The 13,505-nt window shown below is 33.8% G+C and overlaps 1 protein-coding gene across 1 annotated transcript in view; it reads left to right on the top strand.

The window, feature by feature from the left end:
• Positions 1-3,126: 3,126 nt before the first annotated feature.
• btbd8 (BTB domain containing 8) overlaps positions 3,127-13,505 on the top strand; it is a 41,508-nt gene continuing 31,129 nt past the window's right edge. The window contains exons 1-5 of the mRNA XM_051112414.1: positions 3,127-3,313; positions 4,615-4,773; positions 7,766-7,945; positions 8,652-8,785; positions 8,948-9,065. Of these exons, the coding sequence (XP_050968371.1) occupies positions 4,670-4,773; positions 7,766-7,945; positions 8,652-8,785; positions 8,948-9,065 (536 nt within the window). The 5' untranslated portion in view covers positions 3,127-3,313; positions 4,615-4,669. The remainder of the gene's footprint in view (positions 3,314-4,614; positions 4,774-7,765; positions 7,946-8,651; positions 8,786-8,947; positions 9,066-13,505) is intronic.

The raw sequence follows: 13,505 nt of genomic DNA, 5'->3' as shown, positions 1-13,505 counted from the left end.
ACAGTTGTATTTTTATTAACATTTACAAAGATTAAAAAATACTGTAACAAATGCATTGCTCATTATTAGCTAATAAGTAAACGCATTAACTAAAGTTAATTAATGGGACCTCATCATAAAGTGTTATTGGTTTATCCGACAAAGCCCTCATTTTTCAATCCAAATCATTAGGGTAATGCAATAAACACTAAGATACAACACCAAGTTAGCAGCCAAACATTCAGTGTTTAATCGAATTCAAACACAGTCTCTATAAATAAAAGTATCTACTACTAAATGTATAAAATACATGAACATTTCACTTTTCTATATATTAATATTTTTGATTGCTATTTGCTATTTATTGTGAGATTTTATTAGTTATTCCACATTCATGACTCCATGCTAAACACATTTATCTTTTTTTTCAATGACTTATATAATTTGTCAACCTTCTCGCAATGTACAAGAAAAAAATAAAACAAATAAAATACTCTGTATAATCATCCACTTAAACTGTTTAAAACAGGCAATTACATTCACAATGCCTGTGGCTTTATCTGGCAGCACAACATCAAATATATTTAGAAAATGTATATTTATCTACTGCCTTGTGCAGAAATTAAAATTCATTCTTCCATCATTTTCTTACCAATTTAAAATATAAAAGGATTTCTTGCAAAACACAGAACTAGCTTAAAAGCAATATTTCATTTTTTGAATAAAGCTAAGTAAAAACAAGAGATAGGAGGGATGAAAAAGGAAAAAAAAGGGTGGCACAGATGCTGCCTGTGGAAAGGAGGTGGGCACGGGTGCTCTCTGGGGGGAAAGGGCAGGAACGAGTGCACCATGTGGAAACAAGACAGGCTTGGGCATTTCCTATGGGGAACAAATGGGTGCTCCCTGTGGGAAAGAAGCTTGAAAGAGAAAGTAGCTTCTGTTTCTGTTTCTGCTTCTGTTTTCGCTGTTTTATATTATGCTGGGTTTTGTTTTCACTTGTGTAGGTGCCACTATTCCAGAAAAGTGTTTTCCACACTGCTAAGCAGTGGCAGAACACTCCCATTTTTTATAGCCAAGATCAACCATTAATTGCATGTAACAAACACTAACACTGTTACAGTAAATGTCAGCAGAATATAAAAAGTCTTTACATTTGTGGAGCCAAAAGAGCGGTCAGGATAAACACACAGACCTGTGCACCTCAACATTTCATATTTTTAATATTAAAGTACAATTCAAACATTACAACTGAAAACATTTATCTAAAAAACCAAGGCACAACAAAGGTTTCTCATTTTCTCCTCCAACTTCAAAATTTCAAAATTTTCATACATCGCTGCTTTACCTTTTTTTTTATTTATTTATTTTTTTTGTAAAGGGTGTTTGACCTTCTTTGCACATTCACTTTGTAAAGGGTATTTCTGCAGCCATGTAGGATGATTTTGAAGTTGTGGGGTGGCAATTTTGAAGGATGATTTTGAAGTTGGATAGGTGGTTCCCCATACTGTACTGAACTGGAGTGCACAGAGTATGCATGCACATCGCAGAGCTAGACAAGACAAGTATTTGAGGTTAAAAAGTATATCAATGTAATTTATTTATTTATTTATTTTTTTTAGAAAATAACCCATCGTTTCACTAGATAAGACTCTTCTTCCTCTGGTTTAGAGCGCTTTGAAGCTACATTTAAACTGCATTTTGGAAGTTCAAACTTACGGCCACCATATAAGTCTACTATATGGTGAACATTCCTGAAATGTTTTCCTCAAAAAAAAAAAAAAAAAAAAAAAACACATAATTTCTTTACAACTGAAGAAAGCAAGACATGAACATCTTGGATGACAAGGGGGTGAGTAAATCTGTACAGTTTTGTTCTAGAAGTGAACTAATCCTTTAAAACTTGAATGTTTTGAATGTTCCCTATAACAACTGGGCATTTGTATGAAATCACTGACATCAAAAGCAGAAAAGAACATTCTCATTTATAGGGGTGTAACGGTACGTCTATTCGTACCGAACCGTCACGGGGCAAATTCCAAATGGAAGTGATCATCCTTATGCCCTACTCCCTTCGAAGAGCAGAACCCTTGGAGTTTAGACTTTGGAGTGAGCAGGCCACGTGCGTATCATTATGTATTTTAGAAATGCATTTTGGCAAACGGGGCAACGTGATTCCCTCATTATCTTCAGCTGGCATGTTCCTGTGACAACGCAACGCAAGATGTCGCTGTTTTAATCTTTTTATTGTTGTTAGCTTAACTGTTGCAAATAAACACAGGGCCTACATTTTATATTTTTTTTAAGTTTTTAAAATGTGCCATATAATATATAAAAACTAATTATATATATATATATATATATATATATATATATGAAGAGTTCAGATGCAAAACCAGCTAAAAGCCATCTCGGTCAAAAATGAGATGATGATACTGAGTGAATGCTCTCAACACATATTATACGTCCATCAAATACTTTTTCTTTAAACTGGTAAAATACCAGCCTCAGCCCAATCAGAAGTACCGGTACTTACATAGAAAGACGTCCGATGGATTTAGCTGGTTTTGCATCTGAACTCTTCATATATATACATATATAACTTCTTCAAAATTAAAAAAATGAATATTCCATAAGGATGATCACTTCCATTTGGAATTTGCCCCGTGACGGTTCAGTACGAATACACCTACCGTTACACCCCTACTCATTTGACAAATGGTCCTCAGTTCAGGTGTTGTTGAATATTTTTGCTCTGAGGTCTTTTAGTCTTAGCATTTTTTAGTCTTTTAGTCTCAACATCTAAGGTTATCTTGACAAATTTTTGTATGAAAAAAATAGAAGTTAACAAAAGAGCATCTTCACAGGCTAGAATAAAAAAGCAAAGTGCACCATGAAACGTGGTCCAAATTTCTTAATTATTTACTATTTTATTGTTTGTTTCGGTGTTTAATTATTTCTCAATTTATAATTAGGGGTTCAAGAAACCCAGAAACCCTACTGTGTTTTGTAGGGATTATTATTATTTGGTTTGTTACTTGAAAAAAATCGGTCATTTACATTTGGCCCAAATCTAACCTGACAACCTTCACCTACTTTGCATGTCATGCAATTCACCCTTGCACCGTGTGAGGGCAGCAAAAACAAAGACAGAAATACTCCCAGCTCCCAAGCAACACTCCCCATGTAAATTGTGAAGGTTGTGTTTGCCGTCAGTTTCGCGTGGACTGCTAAAATTCACTTTCGCTATCAGAATCATTTGTGGACATTTAAGTGCCGATGCGGATGCTTAACTTTGAGAATGACGCGGAGTTCAGTGTGAAGTGCACAGCGTGAGGTGAGTCTTCTCATCCAGTTGTCAATGACAACACGACAGCCTCACTGATGCTTTTGAAATGTCATTGTACCTCAGCGGTCTGGTTTTATCATCTGAAGGGCGATATGAATATTCCTCTTTTTGTAGATGAATGTAGATAAACCTATAGGTATAAATAACAGAAAGATTATCTCTTTTTGGTTAATGACAGTTTATAGGCTAATGGCTAGCATTCTGAATCAATGAATACACATTCACACCATGTATTGAAACATTTAGCACAACAGTGTGGGATAATTGGAGAGATTTTGGGTAAATATTATTTTATGACTAGTTTATTCAAGCATTCTTGCTTTGATAGCTCTCTGCTATAGTAACTCAAAGGTGTGAATGCTAATCATGCTAACAGTGAGAAACATTCAATGGAGATCAGATTTGTCCATCTAAGCTTTATAATATTGACGAGACTTTTATTTTTTAAAGTCAGATGACTTATATGTATGTCTTATATATAATTTATAATAAGTAATTTACTTTATTTTTAAAATGAATACTCGTTAGCAGAGCCATGTTTAACTTAGTTGTCTAGTGGTCAAAGGTCTGACTTGGTAACTGGCGTTCAAAGCACTTTTAACAGATGTTAAAAAACGCATTGTCACCGTTTCAGAAACATTTTGAAGGAATTTTAAATATTGTTTCATATAAATACTAATTAAATTGTATCTATTGTATACTATAGACAGAAATAGAGTGATAGTATCAATAATATCTTGAAAAGTTAACCTCTTTAAACTATATTTAATCTTTTAATTAATTGTTCTACATTATGTTCAGAATTAACCTCCAATCATAGCCTTTATCAACATTAAAGTGGATTTTGGTATAATATGGTGTATTGTGTATGATGATAATAAAAATCTGACTAAGATGTGCTACTCTTCTTATAATACAAAAATAAAAATAATACAAATAATGACAACAATATTAAGGATAGCAGTTCTTTTTGTTTATTAAAAAAATAATTGTACACACAAATAATAAATAATTAAAAGATCATGTAGATTATATATAATATTTATTGTAGAGATTTCTTCCCAGTGAATATATATATTGCTGTACCTTTCACACTAAAAATATATTTTGTCCCATACAGGGTAGGATTTTTATATAACCCTTCTAAACCAAAACTGTTTGTTATAAAACATTTGACAAAAGTGTCATTAAATAATAAAATTAGTGATCATCATCATTTATTGTTGTCGAATAAATATAATAAAGATGTGGTTTAAAGACTAAATTGTGTTTCCTGTTCCTCTCATCAGATGTTTATCATCCCAGAAATGTGCTGACGTTTGGGCTCAGCAGTTTGGCAATAACATGTCGTCCACCGAGGCTGCCAGGGAGTTCCAAGCTAAAGAGCGCAAATGCAGAAACCAGCTTAAGAAGCGATTGTCAAATGCGCTGTCAAAAGATCTGAACAGGTAATTGTCACCTTTAACATGAAAGACCTTTTTTATTCTTTTTCAAAACTTGTCTGAAGTGGTCAGAGCTTGGAATAGCAGTGTTGTTATACGATGCACCCTTAGCAACCAGTGTAGTCAAATCACGCCAACCTGCTCTAGTGTTTGCACAGCTCATGCCACTCCCTTTGGTGATTTCATATGCAAACTCTGGTCATTTGCTTTATGTGTACAAGTAATCTACTAATTAAAAGTTTGGACAATGTAATTTTGTTGTAATTTTTATTCAAAACATTTATTATCAGGACATTTTTTTTTAAATAAATAATTCTATTCACCAGTGTAGCATTAAAAAAGACAGCATTTAAAGAAAAGTAGACTTTGTGTTTATGGATACACAATATGTACCACACAATATATTATATTATTTAATATTATATTACATTATTTATTTAGCATTCTTATTTCCTATTTTTAGATTTAGTATTTGAATTGTAATATTCTGCATTTATTAGTTATTGCCAGTAATAATACAATTATTACTAACTACACTACCAGTCAAAAGTATTTGAACAGTAAGATTTGTAATGTTTTTTGAAGAAGTCTCTTCTGCTCACCAAGCCTGCATTTATTTGATCCAAAGTACAGCAAAGTACAGTAAAATTCTGAAATAATTTACTATTTAAAATAACTCTTTTTCTGTTTGAATATAAATTGAAATTAAATTTTGATCAAAGCTAAATTTTCAGCATCATTACTCTAGTTTTCAGTGTCACATGATCCTTTAAAAATCATTCTAATATGCTGATTTGCTGTTCAAGTAATATTCATTGTTATTATTATTATTATAATCAATATTTTAAAACAGTTGAGTATATTTTTTCAGGATTCTTTGATGAATAGAAAGATCCAAAGATCAGCATTTATCTGAAGTAAAAAGATTTTGTAACATTATATACTACACCATTCAAAAACTTTAGTCAGTATTTTTTATAAGGAAATTATGAGGATGCTTTAAGGGGATGATAAAGACATTTATAATGTTACAAAAGATTTCTATGTCAGATAAATGCTGTTCTTCTGAACTTTCTATTAATCAAAGAAGCCTGAAAAAATTCTACTCAGCTGTTTTCAACATAATAATAATAATAATAATACATGTTTTCTGAGTAATGATGCTAAAAATTCAGCTACATTTTAAAATATATTCAAATAGAAATAAATGGAGGCTTGGTGAGCAAAAGAGACTTCTTTAAAAACATTAAACATTTTTTGACTGGTACTGTAAATAATCAGAATTGGCCAGAATCATAATATTGGAGCACCCCTAGTATTGTTTCTTTGAGAGATGAAGACTGTTCCTTACACCCAACTGTTGAAAGGTAGTATCCTCTTTTATATTCCAATATATTTGTGGCATCACACTGTTGTACTGTAATTACTACTAATAAAACAGCAGTTTTAGTAAGGATAGAAATGCTCCCTTCTCCACTTCTTCTCTATGCTTACATTGGAGGACAGAGGACTGCAGTCACATCAACGCCCAGCACAAAGGCCTAGGGCTACTTAGGATTCTGGGTCACCTAAATTCATCGCACTGCAGCAGAAGATGCCAAAATGATGCTGACAATGATGTTGATGTGAATGTGAAGTTGAAGGAAGAGATTTAGTACCACCAGTATATGTGATACTTAGTAATGTGATATTTAGTAGCTAATAGTTACGGTCTTCTGTAAAGACACATCAGTGGTGCTGTGTTTTAATGTGTAGTAAGTCAGTCTGTTAGGTTACATGTAAAAACATGTATGTACACAATAAGTACATTGTACTAAATGATTTGTAAGTACATAGTAGTTAAGACCACCTAATGTAAAGTGGGGCCGCCTGGTACTACACAATAAAAGCCTGTTTCAGTAACATGTAAAATGGGTAACTGAGATGTAAAGTTTAAAATAAGATATAATATTAGCTGAGATATTGCAGTTACAAGAAATATTAATTTACTTTTTCCAAGCTGCATAGATTACTGCCAATATCACTGGTTAGTCTTTGTAGTTTTTCTTTCTTTTTCCTTCTTGTTTTTTTCTTTTTTACTAGGGCTGTCAAATGATAAATTGCGATTAATCGCATGCGAAATAGAAGTCTGTGTTTACATAAAATATGTGTGTGAATTGTGTATATTAATTATGTATATATAAATACACACATACATGTATGTAATTTAAAAATATGTACATATATTTATATTTACATATAATATAAACAAAATATTTTCAATATATAACATATTTTTCTTAAATATATACATGCATCTGTGTGTATTTATATATAGATAATAAATATACACAGTACAGACAAATATTTTATGTAGAGACAAACTTTTGTTTTACATGCGATTAATCACGATTAAACATTTGATAGCCCTACTTTTTACACCTTTCCACTTTCTTGGACTTATGTTGCAGTACTATAGATTTAAAAAAAAGAAATAAATAAATAAACAAAAGGTAATTTTGGTAATTGTGGCGTGATATTTCACAGCTGTGACTTTGTATCTCACAGAGTGACTATTTCTCATAATTAAGACTTTATTTTATAATTGAGACTTTATATCTCATCGTTTGAATTTTTTATATTTTTTCAACTTTACTAGAAGGAAACAGGCTTCTGTAAGACTATAGAACCTAAGAATAGAACTATATGTCTGTTTATACAGTAGTTCTAGTGAAATTGTTGTTAGGTTGTGTTAGATAACGAATTGTAGTTTTCAGCCCAGATTTTCAACCACTATGCTACATTATTTTTGCCTATTTTACTTGCATTTTGACACCTACTTATAGCATAAAAACACTTGATGTATTTTTAAAAAAATCTTTCAGCAGTGTTTTGCTGATTGCAGCAAAAATGCAGAGGTGCTGAGCAGTTTGTTTGTTAAAGGACAAAACGTTATTCCAGTAACAGGACTGCTGCATTTGGTTTTATGTTATTTTGATGAAGATCTCTTTTCTAACAGGCTGCTGCAAGAGGAGCAGGAGACTGACGTCACACTATGTGTGGGTTCTGCTGTTCGGCTGAAAGCCCACAGGGCGGTGCTGCTGGCCCGAGCTCCTCACCTCCTGCAGGGAACCGAAGCAGCTACACCTGTCATCCACCTGCAGGGGATTGAACCTGCAGCCCTAAAGGACTTTTTACAGTACATAATAGCATTTTCTGCACTATTACTATTAATAATTGCATTAAAATCAGGTGTTTTTCCATCTTTTAAAGGGGTCATCGGATGCCCATTTTCCACAAGTTGATATGATTCTTTAGGGTCTTAATGAAAAGTCTATAATATACTTTGGTTAAAAATTCTCAAATTCTCATAGACGCATTTATGTAGATCAGGAGGCGCATTCCCTTCACAAACAAACATAATCCAATACATCTTCAGCGGTTTAGATGTCAGGAGTAAATAACGACCACTATGTTCATTATTACATTCAGCAACACAACACCTCAATCGCTCAATATGAGATATTCTTGTCGAACTTACATCAATGCTCCGGCATCAAAACAGTGGAGGTCGGACTGTTGCAGCTGATCTGAGGTAAGACGCTCACGTCAATCAACTATCGTGGGAGCAGCCTCTGTCGGTGTGACGCCACACTGCATCTAAGAACGGCTCGATTTGAAAAAGGGGATATTATTTTTACCGATTAATTAAAAACCACTGCATGGATTTTTATCATTATAGAGTAGATTTGTACATACACTGCCAACACACATTAATGTTCAAACAACATGTAAAAGTGAACTTTGCATCTGATGACCCCTTTAAAAATGTAAAATAAAACCATAGATCAGTCTTGTGCAATATGTATTTGGTAGAATATTACATGGTCTGCTTTCTGTAACAGAAAAGTGTACACAGAAGACAAGTGCCTGGTAAAGGAGAATAGCACCTTAAATATACACAACGGCCACTCGCTGGTAGTGAACGGCAACACTGCGGACAGCCATGATGTTGACTCTCAGGTCAGCTCTGACCCAGGTAAGGACAATTTTTCCAGGTGTTTATCTGATTTAATCCAGAAATCATATGATTTTTGACTGATCAGCATTAGTGCTAATGTCTGTTTGTGAATAGCAAGAGGCACCATTACATGTTGTGGCCTTGTTACTCATTCTGCTTAATTTTTTGTTTGTTTTTCAGGTTCAGAGCACTTAGAGCCAGCATCAGGGCTCGGGGCAGATCTTTTGGCTTTGTTTCAGAGGGCTGATATGTCTGACATCAGCATCCAGGTGGCAGATAGAGTCTTTTCAGCACACAGGTAAAATCATCATGACCAGCTTTCTGCAGCTCTTGCATAAATTTAGTCATTTGCTTGTATCTGCTTGTATATCTGGTATTAATTTTTAATTAAACTTGTAAAAAAAATTATGGTTAAAATAATAGTGATCAAGTAAGCAAATCGGTGACATTGTAACTTTACAAAAAGGTCAAATTTTCTTTTTTCCATTGAAGCACAAGGTGTTTTTTTTAAATGTCTCAAATCATATTGGACAGCATGATCCTTTAGGCTTTGCACAAGTTTATGCAGCTCAAGTAGGAGTGCCTTTAGATAACCAGAGGACCTTTGAGCTACAGCATTGCAGTGGGCCTCCTTAACCAGAGTAGAAATGCCACTAGAACATAGACATTTCAATTTGTGCTAATGTACACATAAATTCAAAATAAATGACTTTAGAACTTCTAACTGAAAAGTTCTTGATAACATCAGTAAATCCAATTTTTGGAGACTGTCACTTTTGATAGATATTAGTGTCTGAAATTCTGCCTGAATGAATGTGCAATAGGAACAATCAGTTGTAACCACAGTGACAGAGATTAAATTAATATCAGCGATGACAACGTAAATGATTCTGTAAAGTCTCATTACATTTGAATTGACAAAAGTCGAGATGCAGGTTCATGTGTCACATTAAAGGAGTAGTTCACTGCCAGAACAAAAATTTACAGATAATTTACTCACCCCCTTGTCATCCAAGATGTTTGTGTCTTTCTTTCTTTAGTCGATAAGAAATTGTTTTCTTGAGGGGAAAAAAATTAATAATTATCTCCATGTAATGGACTTCAATGGTGCCCCGAAGTTTGAACTTCCGAAATGTAGTTTAAATGCAGCTTCGAATGGCTCTAAACGATCCCAGTCGAGGAAGAAGGGTCTTATCTAACGAAATGATCGGTCATTTTCAAAACAAATTAACAATTTATGTATTTTTTAACCTCAAACGCTCATCTTGTCTAAGTCTGCATGAGCTCTGCATTTTTTTTCCGGTTCAATATGGTCAAGACAGTTGGTATGTCGAAAAACTCCTATTTCGTTTTCTTCCCCAACTTCAATTTCGTCCTACATTGCTGCAGAAGTACCAACCTAGTGTTTACAAAGTGGAAGATCAAACGGCCTTTGATGTAGGATGATTTTGACATTGAAGAAGAAAACAAGTTTTTCGACATAGCCTAACTGTGTTGACCCGGGTTACACAGACTACGCACGCGCATCTCAGAGACGAGACGAGACGAGACAAGACAAGCATTTGAGTTCAAAAAGTATATAAATTGTCAGTTTGTTTTTCGAAAATGATCATTTCGCTAGATAAGACCCTTCTTCATCGGCTGGGATCATTTAGAGCCCTTTGAAGCTGCATTTAAACTGCATTTTGCAAGTTCAAACTTGGGGTCACTATTGACGTCCACTATATGGAGAAAATTCCTGAAATGTTTTCCTCAAGAAACATAATTTCTGACTGAAGAAAGAAAGACATGAACATCTTAGATGACAATGGGGTGAGTAAATTATCTGTAATTTTTTGTTCTGGAAGTCAACTTCTCTTTTAACTGAGACTACAAAACCCACTCAAACAGCTTCAGTGACTGAATCAAAAATTTCCAGATGATAAACAGATTATATATCCACAACTTTGTAAGTTACTCTACCTGCATTCAACAAAGAGTGGCTCTCTCGCACTGTTTGACGTTACAGAAAACTAGTCATCCAGTTCTCTTCACACAACAGAGCTTAGCAAAAATGACCTTGTTAGTTTTTAAAATATAAGGGTTTGAGTTTGGTTACAGAGTGCGGTTGTTAATGCGGTAAACTCCTATGTTTGTGAAAGCCTTTTTTGTGAGAATTAACCGCTCAACTGTGGCTTTTCACTTAAATCCAGTGACATTAGAATAGTGTCAGTGCTTCATGCAGAGATTCAGCACCCAAAAGAATACACTTGTTAGCAAGATTATTAGTGTTAAAGGAAACTATCAAAAATTAATAAACTCGCAAAAATTGAAAGAAAGAAAGGGGGAAAAAAACTAGCAGCACCAAATGGAAATGGCTCACAGACAAGTTTGCCAAACATCCAAAACATGGTCTACCATTTTTTAGACAAACAGGTAGTCCCGCTTATAATATAATGTATCAAAAATAATGATTCATTTTTAGATTATGTTCAACAGAAATTTTTAAGTAATCATAATCATTGTAATTTATGGGTGGGACATGTCCCCACCACTGTAGTCAATATTGTCCCCATTACTTTTGTGAAACATCTCACAGCAAGGATGTACCTGATGCAGCTGAAACATACATGACATCCGTTTCTGTTAAATAAGCTGCGATTTAGCGCTGGAGTCTGTTGTTTTTAAAATCATGCTGAATATTCGCTACAATGTTTTTAGTGACAGAACATTCTCTTGTGACTCTTCCACAGTCTCCCACACCTGCGCTTCAATCTATTGCTTAAATGTTGCAGAGACTATCTATTTATTCCGGTTAAATCACAAAACAAAGCACAAATTGTGTCCCTGCTCTGCATATATGATTACTGATGAACATCTCTGATTTTAATAAGGGGGAAAAAAAGACGGAGGTGGATTAGAACCGAAAACCTCCTGCACGCAAATTCTTCCACTAGACTGTTTAGGAGTACGAATGCTTATTGCATATCTATGCATTTATTTACCAATGTGAATAGTTTTGGGCCTAATACTGTCCTATAATAATAAAGGCAAAAATGTGAGCTAAAAGTGAGCTAACAGTAACATAACATAAAAATGTAGGTAAAATTAGCATACACAAATTATCAGTAAATGTATATGCAATATAGCTTTATACTAATAGAAAAAAAAATCTTTAATATCAGCCAATACCTGATCTTGTAAATCACTAATTTTTAATCAGTGCACTGCTAGATGCTCTAACTTAAGTGGAGCTATTTAAAGGATTAGTCGACTCCAGAATTAAAATTTCCTGATAATTAACCCCCATATCATCCAAGATGTTCATGTCTTTCTTTCTTCATTCAAAAAGAAATTAAGGTTTTTGAGGAAAACATTCCAGGATTTTTCTCCGTATAGTTAACTTCTAGCAAAACGATTTTTTAAAAAATAATAAAAATGTATATACTTTTTACTTTTTTTATACTTCGTCTTGCACTAGCTCTGCATCCAGGACTTCGTGTATTACATAGTCACGTTGGAAAAAACACATGTGATGTGTACTGGAAGTACCGACCCAGTGTTTACAAAGCGAACGTGCAAAGAAAGTAGGGATTTGCGGTATACTGGTAGTGGAAAAATACTGGTATATATTTTTTCAATTGGTTTGATACTATCATTTTGATCAATTCTGTATTTAATACGCTGCTGTTCCGAGTTCACCTGTTGCTTCCCAAATTGCTGCAAAACAGATAAATGTGACAACCGAGCAATCTGATGGATCATCAAACAGATGAAACTCCATAAACACGCTCGAAACTGATAAATAAAGACAACAGTAGAAGTGAAATATGATGTTATTTTGCATATAGGAGGCAATACATCAAATCATTTACCAAGCATTTGCCATTTGTCACTTACTTATTCTGATCTTTAATGCAAATTTAGAGATTGACAGGTGAGTGCATCATTCATCATTCATAAATTCAGTTAAATGAACTTTTATTCAGAACTGATCAACGTACATACCTAAGATGTGATACAGAGTAAACACAAAAGCTCAAATGTGCGTGTGTGACATGCTAGAACCAGTATAGCTTTGGTCACATGATATTTGCACTTGCATTTCAAACAGTCAAATATTAATTGAATTTGAATGAAGCAAGAGTTTTGCTGTATTAATTTTAGTATCAGTAATGTGAAGGAGCCGAGAGAGCGAGAGAGATTTATATTTAATGCTCTTTCTTTCTCTGTGTCTGAAATCTGAAAACAATCAGAGAGAGAGATAATAATCAATACTTTGACTATTAGAATAACACTTTACAGTAAAGCAAACTTTGTTAAAATTCATTAGGTAAGCTGACCTAACAGTATTACAGCACTTATTAATGTAGTTCAATAATTAGTTAAAAATGATAAATGAACTAATACATGTTTAGTATGTTAACATTACTTACTAAAGTGTTTTCAGATCACGTGTCTTTTGAGGCTGGTTTTTGGTTAACTATGGTAACGATTTAGTATTGATACCGAGGTATCACATTCTGGTATCGTACCGAAGCCAAAATTATGGTATCGAGCCATCCGTAAAAGAAAGTCAAACATGTTTTACCAAAAAATGTTGGGCAATTTTGAAGTTTGAGGAGAAAATGAGATGAAGTTTTTTGCACCACCCTACCTTTTTGAGCTGAAGTACACAGAACTTACCACACATGACCTTTCCAACATAATTGCGTTATAGACACGCATCGCAGAGCTAGTGCAAGATGAGCATTTGTGG

This window comes from Labeo rohita, chromosome 6 (genome assembly GCF_022985175.1).
Source record: "Labeo rohita strain BAU-BD-2019 chromosome 6, IGBB_LRoh.1.0, whole genome shotgun sequence".
NCBI lineage: Eukaryota > Metazoa > Chordata > Actinopteri > Cypriniformes > Cyprinidae > Labeo > Labeo rohita.
This window is presented reverse-complemented; position numbering and strand designations above follow the sequence as displayed.